Consider the following 20,007-nt stretch of genomic DNA (forward strand, 5'->3'; position numbering starts at 1 on the left):
GAAGCGCTGGGATTACAGATATGTGCTGCTGTATCTGGCCTTTATTTTTTTATTTTTTTTTAAGATTTATTTTATACATGTGAGTACCCTGTAGCTGTCTTCAGACACACCAGAAGAGGGCATCAGATCTCATAATAGATGGTTGTGAGCCACCATGTGGGTGCTGGGAATTGAACTCAGGACCTCTGGAAGAGCAGTCGGTGCTCTTAACTGCTGAGCCATCTCTCCACTGTATCTGGCCTTTAAAATTGTTTTTACTTATTGCTATTTACTTATTGCTACTTATTACTTATTTACTTATTGTGTGTGTGTGTGTGTGTGTGTGTGTGTGTGTGTCTGCGTCTGTATTTGTGCTTGTGTCTGTGTATGTGTCTCTGTGTGTTTGTGGCTGTGTGTCTGTGTGTGCCTATATGTGTGTCTGTGTATGTGTCTCTCTGTGTGTGTCTCTGTGTGTTAGTCTGTGTCTGTGTGTCTGTGTGTGCCTGTGTGTCTGTGTATGTGTCTGTATCTGTGTGTGTGTGTGCGTCTGTGTGTGTGCTTGTGTCTGTGTATGTGTCTCTCTGTGTGTGTCTCTGTGTGTTTGTCTGTGTCTATGTGTCTGTGTGTGCCTGTATGTCTGTGCATGTGCCCGTGTGCGTCTGTGTCTGTGTATGTGTCTGTATCTGTGTGTATGGTGTGCGTGTGTGTGTGTGTGTGTGTGTGTGTGTGTGTGTGCAGGCTCGCACACACTGTTCACATGCACACACCCACAGTACGTAGAGAGGCCAGAGGGTGACACTCTAAAGTCTGTTCTCTCCTGCCAGGCATGGTGGAGCACCTCAGCTCCTAGCAGTGGGAAGGCATAGGAAGGTTGTTCACATCATGATGAACCAGGAAGCAGAAAGGGTTCGGGATAGATAACCTTCGATGACCTATTTCTGCAGCTAGACCCCACCTCCACTATAACCCAAAACATTGCCACCAGCTGGGGACCAAGTGCTCCAGGCATGAGTCTGTGGGGGACATTTCAGATTTAGGCTACAACATCATAGCCAACTCTGTCCTTTAAACTGAGGGCAAAGGTCAGAGGGCAAAGGTCAGGCTTCTTTAGCTCCCAGGTTTCTCCCCAGTGCTGACTCTAAGATCTGGCAAATGGATTTGTCCAATAACTGATAATGTGGAAACTTCTCTGCTCCCTGTGTTTGGTTCTGACCTGGCACTGCCCTTTTATTTTACAACATCAGGCGGGTGACCGGACTAACATGGTACCTTCCCTTCTCGCTCCCAGAAATGCCAAGCACTAGTGAGAACCAGCGTGAGGGAGGGGAGTGGGTCCTGGATCTCCAAAGGGGCCACACCAAGCCCTCAGGAAAAGCCCCCTTTTGACCTTTCTTACTGTGTACCTTTGGGGGTGACTCATAAGGTAGGTGTGGTTCCCCACTTGCTGCCTCCTCACACAAGTTAAATAGTTATTCTCCCAAAGACTCGCCCAACTCTGGATCGTCAAACAGAGATGCGTTCCATGACAACCGTCACACCCATGGTCTGAGGAGGTGCACAGCGAAACCGTGTGCCTCCAAGGGTTGACTGGGCTTGCCTCACACCCTCCAAACAGAGAGAGCTAAGGGCTCTGTTTGGGCCCAGAAAGAAAAATAACTGAGTATTTAGGGCCCCTTATTCCAAGCGCTTGTGAAGTGGGAAACGCTCCAGAGTTCCTTGACCTCACTCAGGTCTTGAGTCTTTCTACTACAAGATGGTTCAAAGGCTACCACTTGTACTGAGTGTCTCTTCTGATGAGCAGCTCCCCACCTTCGAAGTCCGGGAGAGCTTCCTGCAAAACTAGAAAACCGAAAGCTAGAAAATACTTTCTCATCAGGCTCGGCAGTGAAACACTTGCCTAGAATCCCCAGGGAGGGGCTGGGGGCGTGTGGCTCAGTGGTAGAGCCCCTGCCTAGAATCCCCCAGTGAGGGGCTGGGGGTGTGACTCAGTGGTAGAGCCCCTGCCTAGAATCCCCCAGTAAGGGGCAGGGGGGTGGCTCAGTGGTAGAGCCCCTGCCTAGAATCCCCCAGTGAGGGGCTGGGGGCGTGGCTCAGTGGTAGAGCCCCTGCCTAGAATCCCCCAGTGAGGGGTATGGGAGTGCCTTTGGGCTCCATCTCCAGCATGCCAAATATAATCAAAAGCTATAAAACAACAACAAAACAAACAAAAAACAAGGCATGATGGTACAGATCTGAAATCTCATCTCTTCCAGGTTGAAACCATCTTGAACTACACAGGAAATTCCACTTTAGCCTGGGATTTTTACCTCCAAAATACAAAGAGGGGCTCAGCAGTTAAGAGCACTTATTGAGCTTATACAGGATCCAGGTTCAATTCCTAGCACCCACGTGATGGTTCACAACTGTCTGTAATTCCAGAGGATCCAATGCTCTCTTATGACTTTGCAGGCACCAGGCATGATGTGACACACAGAAACACCCAGGAAAACATTCATACAAATAAAAAAATAAATCTTTAAAAAATTAAGGTGGTGACAGCACATGCTCTTAATCCCAGCACTCTTGGAGGCAGAGGCAGACAGATCTCTGAATTCGAGGCTAGCCTGGTCTACAGAGCGAGTTGCAGGACAGCCAGAGCTACACAGAGAAACCCTGTCTTGAAAAACCAAAACCAAAACAAAACAACAACACCAAGAAAACTAAAACAGGACCCTGTTTTGTCATCTCATACCTTTACCTAAATCACAAGAGTCTGAGGCAGGAGAACTGACTCTAGTTCGAAATCAGCCTGGGCTATTGAGCTACAGAGGGCTGGAAGTAGGGCCAGGTTAGACCCTTCAAAGCATGCCCCTGGAAGCTGCTTCCTCTGGTGAAGTCCCACCTTCTACACATCCCACAACTTCTCAAATAGAGTCACCCAGACCGAGTGAGAAACATTTCATTTTGAAACCATTAACATGCTCTGTGATTCAAAGTTTCTCTGACGTCCTGGGGCCCGCTGTACTGAAATTTGAGTGGCTCCAAACCTAGGTGTCAGAGAATAGAGGGTGGAGCCTAAATCTGATCGGTCACCCAGGAGCACCCTACGAGCAGTCAGGTGGAGTGTACCCTGGGAAATACTGTTTCCTAAGGAGCAGTGCAACCCACCTTCTTAGCTTATGTCTTCCTAAGAGAGCCAGTATGATTAATGGGACATTCCTCTCTGTCCCTCATTGGAGGGATGCCAGGTAGAAGAATAGGCTATGCTCCAGCTCCTCATTGGGGATTCCAGGCAGGGTCTCTACCAATGAGCCACGCCCCCAGCCCCTCACTGGAGGATTCTAGGCAGGAGCTGTACCACTGAGCCACATCCCCAGCCCCTCATTGGGAGATTCTAGGCAGGTGCTCTACCACTGAGCCACGCCCCCAGCCCGTCACTGGGGGATTCTAGGCAGGGTTTCTCCCACTGAGCCATGCCCGGAGCCTCACTGGGGATTCCAAGCAAGAGTTCTGCTTCTGAGCACATCCTAGCACTTCACTTGCAGATTCTAGCCCAGTGTTCTCCCTTGAGCTATGCCCTCACCCCAAAAGGTGATAGATTAGAACAAACTACATTGTGACATCATTCAGCTTCCACTGTAGCCTAGGCTAGCTTCAACACCCCAAGTGCTGAGATTACAAACACGAGCCTTCAAGCCCAGCTTTCCTTCCTGCTTTTGATTAACCTTTTCTTTTTTTTTTTTTTTTTTTTTGGTTCTTTTTTTCGGAGCTGGGGACCGAACCCAGGGCCTTGCGCTTCCTAGGTAAGTGCTCTACCACTGAGCTAAATCCCCAGCCCTGATTAACCTTTTCTTATTAATCTTCTTTAACCTAAGCAGTCCCAGGACACATGGAAGATTTCGAATTGCCCAAAAACTTGGGGTAGCTTTAGGCCAGTCCATGCCTTTTCCCAGGCTATCTCTCCTACCTGCTTTACTGGTGATTTTTTTTTTCAAGATTTTTGTTTACTTTTTACCGTTTTGCCATTTACCTGGCACTGGACTTTTTAAGCCAGTTCTAGCCATGACTAGTGGAGAGCGGGCGCCTCAGGAAAAGGTGTCAGAGATGACTGGAGGAACAGCCCCCTCCCCGTTACTCCCAAGGGTTCCTCAGCTGCTCTGGTCCCGTGGCTTAGGAATGGAGACAGAGGGTGGGTTCCAGGCACAGGGGCTGAGGGGGCCGACCCAAGCCCAGCGGCTCTGTGAAACACGTTGAGGAACTTGGATTATTTTTATTGAGGAGCAGAGGGAGAGAGGGCTGGAGAGGGAAAGGGAGAGGCCGGCATGATTAATGGGACATTCCTCTCTGTCCCTCATTGGAGGGACGCCAGGCAGAAGAATAGTTGTCAGGGCAACACATTCTTTTCTTTCTCCTGGGCCCTCTGTCCTGTGTCACTCAGGAGGAGTGGCGTTTTGGGAGGCCAAGAGTGCAGTATGAGATGCCAAAGGGTGACAGACAGCCGGACATCTAGGTTGAATGTCACCTCTCAGAGGGGAAACTGAGGCCAGGAGAGATGGGCAGAGTTTCCTGGTGGGGCTTACACAGAAAATGAGGCACAGAGAGGCGGGTGTGGGTTCCTGTCTTGCTTCCAAGACAGGACTCAGGGACCTCTAGGCTGGGACAAGCAAGGAGGGATGGAAGGGAGGTACAGGGTCAGGGATGGGGTTCAGTAACTCTGGCTTTTCTAGCTATCTTTGTCTGACCTCTGACCTCTGACCTCTAAACCCTCCACAGCACATATTCATGTGTCCTTTCCTTTCCTTTCCTTTCTTTTCTTTTCTTTTCTTTTCTTCCTTTCTTTCTTTCTTCTTTCCTTCCTTTCTTTTTTACTTTTTGTTAAAATAGGCTGACCTAAAATTAGAAATAATCTTTCTCTTTAATCTTGCTGATGTCAGAATGTAGTAAAAATTTAGACATGTCTTAAAAAATATTTTTAAATTATTATCTTATTGTATGAGAATGGGTGTTTTACCTGAATGTATATATGTGCCCCATGTGTGTGCCTGTCGACTAGGGAGGTCAGAAGAAGGCATCGGATCCCCTGGAACTAGAGTTAGAGATGGTTGTGAGCCACCATGTGAGTGCTAGGAGTCAAATCAGGGTCTTTTGGAGTGGACCCTGATCCGCTAAGATATCCACTAAGATATCTCTCTCCAGAACCCAAGACAACTTTTTTTTTTTAAGATTTATTCATTTGGGGTTGGGGATTTAGCTCAGTGGTAGAGCACTTGCCTAGCAAGCACAAGGCCCTGGGTTGGGTCCCCAGCTCCGAAAAAAAGAAAAAAGAAGGGGCTGGGGATTTAGCTCAGTGGTAGAGCGCTTACCTAGGAAGCACAAGGCCCTGGGTTCGGTCCCCAGCTCCGAAAAAAAAGAACCAAAAAAAAAAAAAAAAAAGATGTATTCATTTATTATATATAAGTACACTGCAGCTGTCTTCAGACACACCAGAAGAGGGCATCAGATCTCTTTACAGATGGTTGTGAGCCACCATGTGGTTGCTGGGAATTGAACTCAGGACCTCTGGAAGAGCAGTCAGTGCTCTTAACCACTGAACCATCTCTCCAGCCCGCAAGACAACTTTTATTACACTAATTTATCATGTGTGTGCTGCAGGATCGGGGCTGTGCACATGCCCTAGCGTGTGTGTGAAGGTCAGAGGACAACTTTTAGGTGCTGGTTCTCTCCCTCCCCATGTGGGTTCTGGGGACTGAATATGTGTCCCTGGACTCAGCAGCAGGGACCTTTACCTGCAGAGGAGAGAGGGAGGGAGTTGCCTAAGGTCGGTTCCCACCCTGTGTTCTAACAGCTATGCTCCGCTGACTGATGACTCAGGGTGCAGTCACCGTCCCCCCACCCCCCAATCCTGGATGTTTTTCCTTTTTCATAAAGAACTTGTGTTTGACTGATGAGCCATGAAGTTATGGGCCAATGGGTGTCATGGCATTTCCTTATATAGAGTCCCCAGGGATCGTTTAGTAAAACATTCTTTTTTTTTTTTTGGTTCTTTTTTTCAGAGCTGGGGACCGAACCCAGGGCCTTGTGCTAGGAGGCAAGCACTCTACCACTGAGCTAAATCCCCAACCTCTTAGTAAAACATTCTTGGTACTAGGAGCATAGCTCAGTAGTAAAGCCCCTGCCTAGAATCCCCCAGGGAGGGGCTGGAGTGTGACTCAGTGGTTAGAGCCTCTGCCTAGACTCCCCCCAGTAAAGAACTAGGGAGTGGCTCAATGGTAGAGCATTTGCCTAGCATGTAGGGGAGCCTGAACATAGCCCCCAGCAGCACAATGCAGGAATAACAAATACATAAAATTCTTCCTACTGGGTGTGGTGGCTAATACTTGTAATCCTAACACCTGGGAGGCAGGGGCAGGAACATCACAAGTTGGCTGCCAGCCTGGGTTACATCACAGGACCCTGGCTGAAGAAGAGAACCAGAGCAGCTGATCCACACCTTTAATCCCAGCATTCAAGAGGCAAGGGCATTCAGGGATCTCTGAGTTCAAGGCTAGCCTGGTCTACATAGTGAGTTCCTGGCCAGCCAGGGCTACATTGTCCTGCTATGTCCAAACAAAGTCAAAAACCTCTTTACAACCTGCTTGTTGCAAGAGACTCTTCCCAAGGTCGGTCACCATAGTGCTGGAGATTGTCTAGTGCGCCTGTTGTGTGGAACCCTGGGGCAAAATGTCCCATCAGGGTTTGATGGAGCCCAGTACAGCAGCCACTGTTCTGGGCAGGACCACTGGATTCTGTGACACCTCAGCCAGCATAGCCTAGGGCAGGAGGTCACAGGTGGCTTCGGACAATGGCCTCTAGATGACCTGAGGCAGGAATCTGTCTTCATGAAACATTAGGAATTTGCCAACACCCTGTGCCACTGGCTGGCTATGAAAACAACATTCTCACGGCTGACGGAGTGGGTAGTACTGTGGATTTCCATCTTCTCCAGCCTCTCGCACAGACACACACTTTCCTCTGGTATTTCCTTCATTCCTCCCATGTAATCCCACTGTGGTACCAAAGTCCTCACAGGGCTGGGACAGCAGTGAGCCCATGGCAGTGAGCACCTGTGAGCAGCATCTGGGCTGTCTATCGAGGCCAGCTGCTTACATTTGTATTTTATTTTCAATTATTTATTTATTTATTTATTTTTATTTTTATTTTTTTTTTTTTTGGTTCTTTTTTTCGGAGCTGGGGACCAAACCCAGGGCCTTGCACTTCCTAGGCAAGCGCTCTACCACTGAGCTAAATCCCCAACCCCGCAGTCAGCGCTCTTAATCACTGAGCCATCTCTCCAGCCCCTTAGTCAGGGTCTCTATTCCTGCACAAACATCATGACCAAGAAGCAAGTTGGGGAGGGAAGGGTTTATTCAGCTTACACTTCCATATTGCTGTTCATCACCAAAGGCAGTCAGGGCAGGAACTCAAGCAGGTCAGGAACCTGGAGGCAAGAGCTGATGCAGGGGCCGTGGAGGGGTGCTGCTTACTGGCTTGCTCCGCATGGCTTGCTCAGCCTGCTTTCTTATAGATGCAGGACTAGTATAGGAATGGCACCACCCACCATGCACTGGGCCCTCCCACTGATCACTAATTGAGAAAATGCCCAACAGCTGGATCTCATGGAGGCATTTCCTCAACTGAGGATCCTTCCTCTCAGATGACTCTAGCTTGTGTCAAGTTGACACACAAAACCAGCCAATACACAGGGTCTCAATGGTTTGCTTAGGCTGCCCTGAAACTTACTATACAGACCAGGATCTCAAGCTCAGAGATCCTCTGCCCCTGCCCCTGCCCCTGCCTCTGCCTCTGCCTCCTGAGTGCTGGGTTCAGAGGTGTGGGCAATAACACTTGGTTCATTTTTTTTATACTTTTACTTGTGTGTGTATGTATGCATGTGTGCATGTGTGCATATACTTGTGTTTGTGGTTACCTGAAGCTACCATAAAAGGCCTGGATCCCCTGGAGCTGGGGTTCCAGGCAGTTGTGAGCTGCTGATGCAGATGCTGGGAAGCAAACTCGGGTCCTCTTGGAAGAGCTGCAAATGCTCTAACTGCTGAGCCATCCCTCCAGCGTCCCCGCCTTTCAAATCCTATTATTCTGCAGGAAAGGGTACCGAGATGGCGTGTGGTGTACATGGGGAGGTGTGCGTACCCGTGGAGGTCGGATGCCAGCTCTCTGAGCAAGCTTGTTCTCTCCTTTCAGCTTTACCTGGGTTCCTACAATCAAACTCGGGGTTGGTAGTGGCAAGCGACTTTACAGCCTGGGACGTCCCATCTACATTTCCCGGCCAGCCATTTTGCAAGTAGCATGCTGTGCTGATATACCATGCTGTGCTGATATACCACGCTGTGCTTTGGGAACTTTGGTTGATTTTAAGGCTCTCCATATGCTTGCCCCTTTTCTCTGAAAGAACTAGGGAGAAGGGAAGAGGCATAGCAAGCTAGCACATGGTTAATTTTCTGCCTGACATCTTGACACTTGAGTCTTGAGACTCTAGGGCAATGGAGGCAGGCGAGGGTTAATTATCTGTGAGGAAAAGCTATTGGTTTACTTTATAGGCTGGCATAGTTTTTTTTTTTTAAAGATTTATTTATTCATTTATTATATATAAGTACACTGTAGCTGTCTTCAGACACACCAGAAGAGGGCATCGGGTCTCCTTACAGATGGTTGTGAGCCACCATGTGGTTGCTGGGAATTGAACTCAGGACCTCTGGAAGAGCAGTCGGGTGCTCTTAACCGCTGAGCCATCTCTCCAGCCCAAGCTGGCATAGTTTTAAAGCAAAATTTAAATTTATTTATCTTGTGTGTGCGTTTTTGGACATGTGTGTGTACATGTGTGTGTGCATGCGTGTGCGTGTGGGTGTGTGTGTGCATGTGCGAGTGCAAGCTTGAGTCAGTGAGTGGAGGTCAGAGATTCTCTCCTCCTACCACATAGGTCCTGGTGACCAAACTCAGTGTGACAGGCTTTGGAAACAAGCACCTTTGTCCCGGGAGCCTTCTCGCCAGCCATCCAGTTGGGCTCTTGGTTGATGCTGGAACAGTTCAAGGGTCAAGGGATGTAAATTTCCCCTCAGTTGTTGGTAACACCTTCATGAAACTTGAACAACTGAAAATGAGTCTCTGGACTGGGGAGACAGCTCAGCTTGGTGATCAAAAGCACTGACTGGGGTTGGGGATTTAGCTCAGTGGTAGAGCGCTTGCCTAGGAAGCGCAAGGCCCTGGGTTCGGTCCCCAGCTCTGGGGGAAAAAAAAAAGAACCAAAAAAAAAAAAAAAAAAAAAAGCACTGACTGCTCTTGCAGAAGACGCTGGATCAACTCCCAGTATTCACACAGTGGCTCACAACTGTCTGTAAAACCCAGTTTTAAATCCCTCTTCTCACCTCTCTGGGCAACAGGGACAAACTCAGTGAACACACGTACCTGCAGGCAAAACACTCACACACAGAAAACAAACAAATCTTAATCTTTTTTAAAGAAGTCTGTGATTGTGGGCTGGAGACATGGCTCAGCGGTTAAGAGCACTGACTGCTCTTCCAGAGGTCCTGAGTTCAATTCCCAGCAACCACATGGTGGCTCACAACCGTCTGTAATGAGATCTGATGCCTTCTTCTGGTGTGTCTGAAGACATCGACAGTGTACTTATATATAATAAATAAATAAATGGGTTTTTTGTTTTTTGTTTTTTGGTTCTTGTTTTCGGAGCTGGGGACCGAACCCAGGGCCTTGCGCTTCCTAGGCAAGCGCTCTACCACTGAGCTAAATCCCCACCCCATGTTTTTTTTAAAAAAAGAAGGCTGTGTTGTTTTTCTATAGGGTTGGGGAGGAAATGCCCTCAGGAATATGTCCTGAATATGTGTCACTCTACAAGTTAAGGAGGGAGCATGGAGAGTTTAAGACATAGTGGGCTAACATATCAAGATCCCCCCCAATTCACTCACGTACTCGCACATGCGCATGAACACGCACAGGGCACAAACACGCACACACACACACACACACACACACACACACACACACTCACAGAAGTCTCCCCTTCAGAACTCCTTTTCCTGGAAATCTGCTAGAACTCTCCCTGGCATGGTACACCCATTTTTGGTGCATAAAGATCTCCATTCTCATTTCTGCGTGTATGTGTTTAGCCTCAAATTGTGTTGGTGAGAATGATCTTCACTCCTGATATTCCAGCTTCCCTATCCATCTCCAGAGTGCTGGCCTCAAACTCACAGTAATTCTCCAGTCTTAGGGCCCCAACTGACACCCCCCCACTGCCTCCTCCTCGTCCCCTCCACTCCCACCCTAAACCCCATCCCCTCCACCCCACTCTGTAAGGGCCACCAAGCCTGCCTTTTCCCATTTTCTTTATAGAGTCACTACTTTGCAGAGATCGCAAAGGCACATTCTCGCCCCCGTGTGGCGGCAGCGGGAAGCACCACAGACTGAGAAAGTACCTACAGCAAGCAAGCCACAGAGCACCAAGATCACAAAGCCTGGGGATCCTTTTGCAAGTCTAGCTGATCCCGAGTCCTGAGAGGATTTATTTATATACCTTAAATATTAAAATCTGATGCTTATCTTGTATTTGCAGGTGAGAGAGTTCGGAGGACGCGGGAAGGGAGTGAGGGGGAGCCCAAGTGCCTTATTTTTGTGGAGGTCAGGGTCAGAGGACAACTTGCCAGAGCCGGTTCTCTCCTGCCTCGTGGGAGCAACTCACGTCAGCTGACTTGATGGCATCTCACCGGCCCTTCATTCTTCATCTTTTAACTCGGTAAATACCAGCATCCAGCGTAACAAGGACAGGTGCTGGGACAAGTTGGGGGCGGGGAGGGTGAAGTTATCGCCCTCCCAATCCCAAGGGAGTTTAGCCCTCTCCTGACCCACAGGGCCCTGGGCTTGCATCTAGCCCCATTGCAAAAGTTGTTCCACACACGTTTCTCAGGCCACTGGAGCATTTGGCTGGGTGCAGCTTCTGTCTATACCTCCAGGGGTCACCTGAATTCTGGGGCTTCCGTAGGATGGGGAGTGAGGACTCAGAGGCAAAGGCTGGTTGACTTGATAAAGATCTGCCGCTGAGGCCTGTGCCAGGAGGGAGAGTCACTGTGGCTGCTTGATCCTGAAATGTGAGCAGGTTTCTCTGTTATTCCAAAAGCACAGATTGGCGGCAATCAAGGGACCCATAAGAGGCAGCACCAGGGCACCACCACATGTCCCTGTCGTAGAGCCAGCCTAAGCAACACTCCTGCCATAATAACATTTATTAACTTCCTAAGAGCTTGATCAAACAAGCCCCATGGGACATGGGGTAGGGTGGCTAAACAGTGTGGTCAGGAAAGTCAATGATTAGTCACAAGGGTCGCCATTAAAGAGAACATGGTAGCCCCGCGGGCTCGCCCTGGATGAGCTGGAACACATTCTTCCCTGACCCCTGAAAAGACAGGAGTGCAGATGGAGCAGTAAACTGGAGTGAACTGCTCAGGGCCCTGCTGCCACGTAGCTACATCTTGCGGACGCCCCCGTGTGGTGATGGCAGGAAGCACTGGCTTTGTCCTGGAGATCTTTTCCTTTGAAAAAGTCGCGAGGAGCCCGCTGTGGTAATTGGGAGAGTGTGACCCTGAGGACAGTTTGAGGACATGGCATCTCCCCAACAGTAATAGATCCCACATCTGGACAGGTGTCAGTCTGAGATTCAAAGCAAGGTGGAGAGTCCTCCAAAGTCACGAGCAGCTTTGCGACCCCAGGCCGTGTCGTCTGACACTGTATGTGGTACAGAAGGGCAGGTGCGCAATAAATGATGCTGAGTCAGCAGAGAAGTGCTCGAAGCATCTCTCTGTGCACAGGGACTGGGGTAGGTAGCCGAGCTGTCATTAGTAACCATTCACACTCTCTAACCAGCACACTGGTGAGACCCAGCCTCAGAAAGTGAGGAGACCATAGTGGGTTTTTTTTTTCCGGAGCTGAGGACCGAACCCAGGGCCTTGCGATTGCTAGGCAAGCGCTCTACCACTGAGCTAAATCCCCAACCCCTGCATAGTGGTATTTCTGCAGCAGCACCCCATCCCTGGTTGTTGGGTAGGATGGAGCCTCATACCCTCGTGATGGCCCAGCCCAACCTACTAACTGCCCAACAAGGCTGCCTCCCAGGGTTGTGTGTTTCTGTTTTGTTTTGTTTTGTTTTGTTTTGTTTTGTTTTGTTTTGTTTTGTTCGAGACCTGCTCTTGCTCCATAGCCCAGACTAGCCTGGAGCACATGACCCTCCTACCTCAGCCTCCTAAGGGTGGGGATCACGGCCTCGTGTTACCCATCTCCTCCTGGGTTCTCTGAAGTCTGGCTAAGGTGAGGGTGAACCACATCCTTGAGCCTTACGTGAAGGGGGTTATCAAGGATCAAACTGGGGGTTGGGGATTTAGCTCAGTGGTAGAGCGCTTGCCTAGGAAGCGCAAGGCCCTGGGTTCGGTCCCCAGCTCCGAAAAAAAGAACAAAAAAAAAAAAAAAGGATCAAACTGATCCTGATCTTGTAAATGCACTTACATACAGAGGCGAGTGACAGACAGAACCAGACGCAGAAGATAAAACAGCCAGGCAGATAGGAGGGGCTGTGGAGATGCAAGGGCCCCACCCTGCCCCACAGGAGGGGCACCTGCTCTGTGCCCCTCACACCAGCCCAAGATCCAGAGACCAAGCTATGGGCTGAGACTGGGAAGGGGGTCCAGGCCAGGCTCGCAGCCCACCGGCAGTGTGGCAGCCTCGCTGGGGGGGATATGGTGAGTCATGTAACGTTTTCCCATGAAGGAGCCAATCCGCAGCTGCTCAGGGGCTTCCTCAGGCCACCACAGGCTGGAGCTGCACTCGAGAGAAGAAGGAGGAGGGACACGTTACGTCCCTAACCAAAGGACGCCACCGTATAGCTGTGCCCCTTCCCCAGAATACTCACCCCTCAGCCTGTCCCCTCACCTGCCCTCCTTTTTATTCTGTTGATGAAGTATGTAGTTTATAGGTGTATAGGGACACATGTGTGTGTGCACGCATGTAAGTGTGTGCATGTGTACACATGTATGTGCCTGTGTGGAGAACAGGGTTGAGTTGGGTGTCTTCCTCTATCACTATACCTTACCTCTAAGGAAAAAATTATCTGGTGGGGGGTATGCACATGCCACTGTGTGTGTGTGGAGGACATAGGACAACTGGCAGAAGTCAGTTCTTTCCTTCCAGCGATCAAACTCATGTCATAAGGTTTGGTGGCCAGGGGCTCTACCCACTGAGCCATCCTGACAACACCATCTTACCTTTTTGAGACAGAATCTTTAATTGAAACCTTTATTGATTGGCTGGCAACAGATTCTAGGGATCCCCCCGGCCTTCCCCATGAGTGAGGTTACAGACATTCCCAACCACATCTGGATATTATGTGAGTGGTGGGGATTCAAACCCCGGTCCTTGGATGTGCAGGGAGCACTTTACTTACTAAACTGTCTCTCTAGTCTCTCCAGTCTCCCTTCCCTCCGTTTAGGGGCCAGCTGGAGAGGCACCTCGTCCAGGTGTACCCGGATAACCTGCCCTAGTGACAGCTACCAAGGGGCTCATGGAGAAAAGACAAAGCCCAGAGGAAGAACCCGGGCCCTGCCTTCAGACGAGCTACCTGGACTTTCCCTCCATGCTGCCGGGAAGGGCATCAGCCAGCTCAGAACTGCAGTACTCGGGGACAGGGAAGGGTCACCTGACAGGTGGAAGAGGAGCCTGCATGGTGGGTGTCGCCGTCACTTACAAACGCGTAGTGGAGGCTGCCAGGAAAGCCAGGAGCAAGAGGCCGGCCAGGACCGGAAGGATAGAAGTTATGACGATCATACAGCCGCTCCGCCGACCAGGCCATGTGTCAATGGCGTTGGGGTTCTTCCCTGCACACATAGGAACCATTCAGAGGCTGCCTATCCACCCCAAGGCTGGCTGCCCCTCCCCATTCAAACTCAACACACTGCAAGGCTTGGCTGCCCCATGGCCCCACAGAGCCTCCATTTCCGTCAGCCTGGATCAACCATTGCTCCAACCTCTTCTACACTGGACTCACCTTCTAGACCATTCCATCCCCTCCAGTTCCCTACCACAGGCCCACATACACCAGGCAGATCTCAGGATTCACCTTGTCACATCTTCTTCCCTACAGCCTGGAATTGAAGGCTTTCAGATGACAGATATCTGTCACCCTACCCTAGCTTTGGTAGCTTGACTCTGAAGCAAGTGCCACCCCCAACATGGCCTCTAGGTGGAGGATAATGCTTGGGCCCTTCTCCCTGCACACAGTAGAGGGGACCTGGGGCTGAATGAGGCTGAGGCTGGCCACCCAAGCACGGGTTCATAGTCGTCAACATGGAAGTGTTTGGGCACACCTGTAACCTGTTCCTCGGGAGGATGAGGAAGGGAATCTCAAGGCCATCCAGGGCTACAGAGGAGATTCAACGTCAGCTTAGTCAACTTAGACCCTATCTCAATATATAAAATAAAAAGAGACCCGTGACTGTACTTCTGTATAGAGCCCCTGCCTAGAATCCCCCAGTGAGGGGCTGGGGGCGTGGCTCAGTGGTAGAGCCCCTGCCTAGAATCCCCCAGTGAGGGGCTGGGGGCGTGGCTCAGTGGTAGAGCCCCTGCCTAGAATCCCCCAGTGAGGGGCTGGGGGCGTGGCTCAGTGGTAGAGCAGCTGCCTAGAATCCCCCAGTGAGGGGCTGGGGGCGTGGCTCAGTGGTAGAGCCCCTGCCTAGAATCCCCCAGTGAGGGGCTGGGGGCGTGGCTCAGTGGTAGAGCCCCTGCCTAAAATCCCCCAGTGAGGGGCTGGGGGCGTGGCTCAGTGGTAGAGCCCCTGCCTAGAATCCCCCAGTGAGGGGCTGGGGGTGTGGCTCAGTGGTAGAGCCCCTGCCTAGAATCCCCCAGTGAGGGGCTGGGAGCGTGGCTCAGTGGTAGAGTCCCTGCCTAGAATCCCCAGTGAGGGGCTGGGGGCGTGGCTCAGTGGTAGAGCCCCTGCCTAGAATCCCCCAGTGAGGGGCTGGGGGTGTGGCTCAGTGGTAGAGCCCCTGCCTAGAATCCCCCAGTGAGGGGCTGGGGGTGTGGCTCAGTGGTAGAGCCCCTGCCTAGAATCCCCCAGTGAGGGGCTGGGGGCGTGGCTCAGTGGTAGAACCCCTGCCTAGAATCCCCCCCCCCCCCCCCCGTGAGGGGTAGGGCCATGGATTAGTGTAGTACAGCACTTCCCTGGTGTGCATAAAATTCAATGTCCAGTACTAGGGGAAAAAAGTTTGGTGCCATTATGATGTAGCTGACCCAGGTCCCACCCTTCAGCAAGTTTCAGGTACGAGTTGAGTTAGCCTTAGATCCCTCACCCCAACTCTACCTTGGTGGAGAAAAATGGGATTAGACCACTTCGTTTCAGCCTTGGGTGGGCCACCAGCATCCATTACAAGGAACTTCACACTGAAGAGACAAGAAAGCAATGGGGACAAGAGTAATACTCGGATGTCTCAAGTAGACATGGCGGCACAGGCCTGATATCCTAGATACTTCATAGGCTAAGGGAAGAGAACCATAAGTTCAATGGCCGCCTGATGACTTTGTGAGACCTCATCTCAAAAGAAAAGGAAAAGAAAAAATGTTGAGGATTCAGCTTGGTGGTAGAGCCCCTCCTAGAATTCCCCAGTGAGGGGCTGGGGGCGTGGCTCAGTGGTAGAGCTCCTGCCTAGAATCCCCCAGTGAGGGGCTGGGGGCGTGGCTCAGTGGTAGAGCCCCTGCCCAGAATGCATAAACTCTTGGGCTCGATACCCGTACAACAAAATAGAAGTTTAGGTCTCTGAAATTTGTGGGGCCAACCATTTTGAGAAGAAGTTAGGCTTCAAATTAAGAGTCCTGTCAAAAACATGTGGGTGGAGTTAAGGGTGTGGTCAGGGTCTGTTGGAAGCCCCTGAGGGCCTGGAGAGAGGGAAGGAAGACTTGGCACTATGCTATTTTTCAGGGGTGGGAGCTCTGGGAAGAGAGCAGACTGGGTCCAATGGATCCATGGAGGGAAGCCAGCACTAGTGGCTGATGGGAAGTGGGCGGGACGGAACGGCTGTGAGGAAGATGCTATTGCCGGCATGAGTAAAGGAGCTGGGAGAGATTTCACTCTGGAGTCTGGGCTCCCATTATGGCATCTCTTTGAGGGGACCTGGGCACTCGTGATGGACACTAAAGAGAACCTTAGTTTCTTCATCTGTACTATGGGTTGGGAATTCTGTCAGATCCACTTGAGACCAGTAACTGTGATCTCATCTGGAAACACACATTCACCTCTTAGATCACATCTGAAAAGGATTCTCTGGGGTTTGTTGTTGTTTGTTTGGTTTGGTTTTTGTGTTTTTTGAGATAACCTATACTCCTGGGTTTCCTGCCGTTTCACCTCTTGAATGCTGGGATTACAGGTCTACACCACTACTCTTGGTTTGTACGGTGCTGGATGGAACCCAGGACTTCATTCCTTTTTTTTTTTTTTTTTTTTTTTCGGAGCTGGGGACTGAACCCAGGGCCTTGCGCTTGCTAGGCAAGCGCTCTACCACTGAGCTAAATCCCCAACCCCAACCCAGGACTTCATACATGTTAACTAAACACCTACCAACAGAGCTATGGCCCCAGCCAGCTGATCTTTTGTTTTAAGGTCTGAAGCAGTAGCTCGTCTCAAACTCATTATGTACCTGCACCTGGCCTTGAACTCACGATCCTCCTACCTCTGTCTCCAGAGTGCTGAGATCACATAGGTGTGTCATTATGATCAACTTATTGAAGGGTCTTTTTGATGCCTCACTAAGCAAAAAAATCAAACCACAGCTAACAAAGGGGTGGAGCTGTGTCTGGCTGTCATTCAGAAGAAGGGGGCAGGGTCTGAATCTTAGACCAAGAAGTCCCACCTCCCTCCCTGAAGACACCCAATCCCAGGGCAGGGGCTCCTGACAACCCACCTGTAAGGGCCCTGGCTGGGGAGGGGAGCGTTGCAATAGGGTCGCTGGTAACAGCCGAAGTCATTGCCCACCCGAAGCACCTGAACACCTCCACTGCCACCGGTCAGGTCCTCACATGGCAGCTGATCCAGGGACAGGGGTAATGTCATATAGTGGCCGTCAGTCAGCAGCTGTGGGAAGGTCGGGATCTTAGCAGCGGTCTGTGGGTTCTGAAAGTCCCTGGAGGCTGGAGGAAAAAGGGACAGACAGAGGCAAAAGCAGGGGCTGTGGCTGTGGCTGTGTTAAGTATAGAATAAGATGAATGGTGTGATGACTCCGTGGTTAAAGGCGCTTGCGGCCAAATCTGATGACCTGAGTTTGATCCCCAGGACCCACATGGTGGAAGGCGAGAACAGACTCCCTCGAGCTGTCCTTCTGAATTATGACTGGACTGTTACATACAATAAACAAACAAATGCAAAACACTTATTTTAAAGGAGCAGAGAGCAGCGAACTGCTTCTGTCCCAGGATGCGATCTGCAGAGGCCTTGGCCTGATTTCTCCAGGCGACATAATGGGATAGCGTAGGGTATTTGTTTCTCAACCTGTGGGTCGCGACTCCCTTTAGGGATTCCAACAACCCAGGGTCGTATATGAGCTATTTACGTTACGATTCATAGTGGTGGCAAAATTACAGTTATGAAGTAGCCATGAAATAATGTTGTGATTGGGATCACCACACCGTGAGGAACTGTATTAAAGGGTGTCAGCATTAGGAAGTTTGAGAACCACTGTCTTAAAGGGACCAGTGTCTCAAAAGGGCAAGCTGTGATTTAACAGTTTGGTAGAGTACTTGCCTAGCAATATATAAACCCTGGCCTCTATCCCAGTATCACATGAACTGGCATGGTTGTACATATCCACCATCCCAGCAATTGGAAGGTAGAGGCAGCAAGCCAGAAGTTTAATGCTTCCTGGGCTACAGGAGACCCTGCCTCAAAAAAGGGGGAGGAGGAGGAGGAAGAAGAGGAGGGAGAAGGCGATCCGTGTTGATCCCAGAGGACTGACTTTGCCCACCTTGTGGACATCCCTGGCCAATCTACAGCTCTGACCCCCACATCCAGAGACAAAGTCAATACTGCCATCCACCAAGAGCCTTGGGTATCTCCTCTCAGCCTGTGCCCTCACCCCAAGACCCCAAGTTCTCACCACGCACCATTGCTGAAAGCCACCACTAGCCAGATGGTGTCATTACTTGAGGCGTGCTCATCAAAGACGCACCGAGGCTGCTCCAGAGAGAACGTAGTGGCTGTGACCTTCCCTCCCAGGTCCCTGGCAGTTATCTGCGGCGTGTAGGGAATCAGGTCTATGGGGGACAAAGGTGAGACTCGAGATAAGCCTGGCAGTTCTGTGGGCTCCCTCTCCCCTCCTCCACTCTCCCAGTCCAGGAGGTGGAATGGGTTCCCAGAACCCCGGGGCCTCAGGTTTGGAAGGGCGTCCAATTGCAAGAGTTCCACTCACCTAGACTCAGGCTTTGGGGAAGCCACATAAGTACCGGGAGAAGCAGGGGCCAAGGGTGAGGCCGCATCCGGGTGAACTCCATGTCTGCCACAGCACTGACCAGGCTTAGGGGCTGGTCTGTCTCACCCCACCTCCAACACCTCTGGCCTACAGTTGATGGTCACTTGGACTGCCAGGAGAGCAGGAAAGACCTGAAACTATGAGTTCAGCCCTCCCCGCTCCCAGCCCATCACAGGGAGGGGCTAAGTGGACTCCTGTTCAGGGGTTCCACTCCAGAACTAAATGAAGGGAGAGGAGCCATTTATGGTTGGCCCCCAGCCACCTCCACCCCAAAGTTGATGTCAAAATTGTGGTACCACCTTACTCCCTGGCCCTGGGAGGGAGACTCCCCTCCTCTATCTGGGCCCAGAACCACATGCCTAAAATTCCTGAACTCTGGGTGCCAGGAGCCACCCTCTGGCACCATCCTCATCCAGGAAGTGAGGAGAGGGGAGGGCCTATAGGGTAGGCTAGCCCTGACCTGATCCAGCCCTGAAACAGCTCCCAGACACTGCTCTCCGAGTAACCTGTGCCCGGTGGAGACACATCTTCCCCTGCTCTGAATGTCCGTTTCCCTCTCCAGTGGGAGAATTAGCCCTCTGAAAAGACTAAACAGCCTTTAGTAACTGACAAACATTTTGTTTATGCAAACCATTTGAGATTTATTCTAAGTCGTTTTAAGTTTGTTTGTTTTTGAGACAGGTTCTCATGTAGTCCAGGCTGGCCTCAAACTCACTATGTAACAGAAGACGACTTTTGAACTTTTTTTTCTTTTTCTTCTTTTTAGTTTGTCCAGACAAGGTTTCTCTGTGTAGCCCTGGCTGTCCTGAAACTCACTCTGTAGACCAGGCTGACCTTGAATTTAAATATCTGCCTGCCTCTGCTTTCGAAATGTTGGGATTAAAGGTGTGTGCCTCCACCGACTGGCAGTCTTTGAACTCTTTTTTTTTTTTTTTTTCCCCGGAGCTGGGGACCGAACCCAGGGCCTTGCCCTTGCTAGGCAAGCACTCTATCACTGAGCTAAATCCCCAACCCCAGTCTTTGAACTCTTGATGCCCCTCCCTTCATCTCCCAAGTACTAGGATCATAGATGGACACTGCCAGCTTCTGCAAGTAACCTGGCGACTGAGTCATACCCAGCCATTTTTTATATATATATATTGCTATAAAACACACAGGCCAGTGACTCTGTGTGTGCATTCTTTTCAGACAGGTCTTGCTAGGAATCTCTGACTGGCTTGGAACTCTTGCTATGTAGTCCAGGCTGGCCTTGAACTCATGATCTTCTTGTCTTATTCTCCCAAATTCTGGGATTCGGGTGTGCCCTACTACAGCAGCATGAATGTGTCTTTTTTGTTTGTTTTTGAAGACCTGGGTTGGTACACAGTGCCTTGCAACCATGCTGACGTAGTCACTTTTCTATTGCTATGATGAAGCTTTAACTTGGGTTTACAATTTGGAGGGGTGGAGTCCATGATGGTGGAGCAAAGGCATAGCAGCAGAAATA

At 50.5% G+C, this 20,007-nt stretch overlaps 1 protein-coding gene and 1 long non-coding RNA gene across 4 annotated transcripts; one reads left to right on the forward strand and one right to left on the reverse strand.

The window, feature by feature from the left end:
* Positions 1 to 3,511: 3,511 nt before the first annotated feature.
* LOC120095913 (uncharacterized) lies at positions 3,512 to 14,508 on the forward strand. Of its 3 annotated transcripts, none has more exons than XR_010056740.1 (3): positions 3,512 to 3,761; positions 10,363 to 10,762; positions 13,473 to 14,508. It is a non-coding gene; the product is annotated as an uncharacterized LOC120095913 (long non-coding RNA). The 3 variants fall into 3 exon arrangements; XR_005491886.2 differs by having other exon boundaries at positions 3,522 to 3,761; positions 10,583 to 10,762; XR_010056741.1 differs by lacking the exon at positions 3,512 to 3,761 and having other exon boundaries at positions 3,796 to 10,762.
* Upk3b (uroplakin 3B) lies at positions 11,232 to 18,634 on the reverse strand. The gene is made up of 6 exons (NM_001398810.1): positions 18,462 to 18,634; positions 18,157 to 18,306; positions 16,962 to 17,187; positions 15,368 to 15,447; positions 13,757 to 13,886; positions 11,232 to 12,834 (listed from the first exon to the last, which is right to left on the reverse strand). The coding sequence occupies exons 1-6, from the start codon at positions 18,541 to 18,543 to the stop codon at positions 12,675 to 12,677; spliced, it is 828 nt and encodes a 275-aa protein (NP_001385739.1). The 5' UTR covers positions 18,544 to 18,634; the 3' UTR covers positions 11,232 to 12,674.
* Positions 18,635 to 20,007: the final 1,373 nt, after the last annotated feature.

The sequence above is a fragment of the Rattus norvegicus genome, chromosome 12 (genome assembly GCF_036323735.1).
Source record: "Rattus norvegicus strain BN/NHsdMcwi chromosome 12, GRCr8, whole genome shotgun sequence".
Classification (NCBI taxonomy): Eukaryota; Metazoa; Chordata; class Mammalia; order Rodentia; family Muridae; genus Rattus; species Rattus norvegicus.